We start from the raw sequence: 1,015 nt of genomic DNA, 5'->3' as shown, positions 1-1,015 counted from the left end.
CTTTTCATTTGTCTCTCCTCATCTCTTTCGATCTTTCTATACATCTAGAACATATAATGCAGATCCTCGTTCCCAGGAAGTACGTCTCTACCTCTGAAGCCTCTCTACGACACACTGGGCTTCAAACACGACCCTGAGGCTGACCTACAGACACAGCTTCTTCGCCAGGAGGTGGTGACGTGGGGCCTGTCGCTTAAGGGGACCAGCCACATGAGTCAAACCTCATCCATTTTTTCCGGACGCTGGATGGAAGGAAGGGAAGGCTTCCGGTTAGTATGCGCTTTCCCCTTGGTGGCGTGAGGAAAACGCTGATATCATTTAAACGATAAGGATATGAATGATGAAATCGTGAAGACCCTCATCGTTTATGCTGTTATTATAATTGTTATTATGTATGAATGAAGCATTATTTTTATTCATATGGTGCATTATATAACAAGACAAACCATGGGGCCGTAAGGCTGTAGGCCACATCTTAGGGAATATGTTATTGAGGTGGTTCGGAGTTTTCTTTATTAGAGGAGGGGTAGTGGTCCATTGATTTTCGCCATGCCCGGTCTACTGCCACCGCCACGTCCAGGGGCCATTAGAGAGGGGAGGGGAGTTCGGCGGAGAAGATTTTCCCATCTCGCAAAATCACGGTTTCAACGCGAGGCTTTAGGGACCGCTCTGGGCTGCACGCCTCGGGGCTGGATCCTTTCGATGTAAGTTCACAGCTTCTGTGTGCGGGGAAGTGCGTCTGTGTGGGAGTCTAAGTACCTGCTTGCGTGTGTATCTATCATACAAATGCCCACATCACTTAGCTCATTTGCCTGCATCTCCATCGTGTCTCTGAAAGGCCCCCACCTCTCCTGCAGGTTCCTCGAGGAGGCCCTGGGTGGCGGCTCGGGCCTGCGGCGCCGGGACCTGCCGCTAGCGTTCAAGGCGGTGGCGCGGTCGGAGGTGGGCAGCTTCGTGGCCTGGCAGTTCCTCAGCGAGAACTGGCGCGAGCTCAGACAACTGTGAGCTTGGACAC

General features: G+C 52.0%; 1 protein-coding gene across 1 annotated transcript in view; it reads left to right on the top strand.

The window, feature by feature from the left end:
* The window catches only part of LOC119589365 (aminopeptidase N-like), a gene marked incomplete in the record, with an annotated part of 23,348 nt that overhangs the window by 21,110 nt on the left and 1,223 nt on the right, over nucleotides 1–1,015 (top strand). Inside the window, 4 exon segments of the mRNA XM_037937983.1 lie at nucleotides 81–269; nucleotides 520–622; nucleotides 625–704; nucleotides 858–1,001. Coding sequence (XP_037793911.1) covers nucleotides 81–269; nucleotides 520–622; nucleotides 625–704; nucleotides 858–1,001 — 516 coding nt within the window.

This window comes from Penaeus monodon, chromosome 25, assembly GCF_015228065.2.
Source record: "Penaeus monodon isolate SGIC_2016 chromosome 25, NSTDA_Pmon_1, whole genome shotgun sequence".
NCBI lineage: Eukaryota > Metazoa > Arthropoda > Malacostraca > Decapoda > Penaeidae > Penaeus > Penaeus monodon.
Note: the sequence above shows the minus strand (reverse complement) of the source record. Positions and strands in the feature narration are given on the sequence as shown.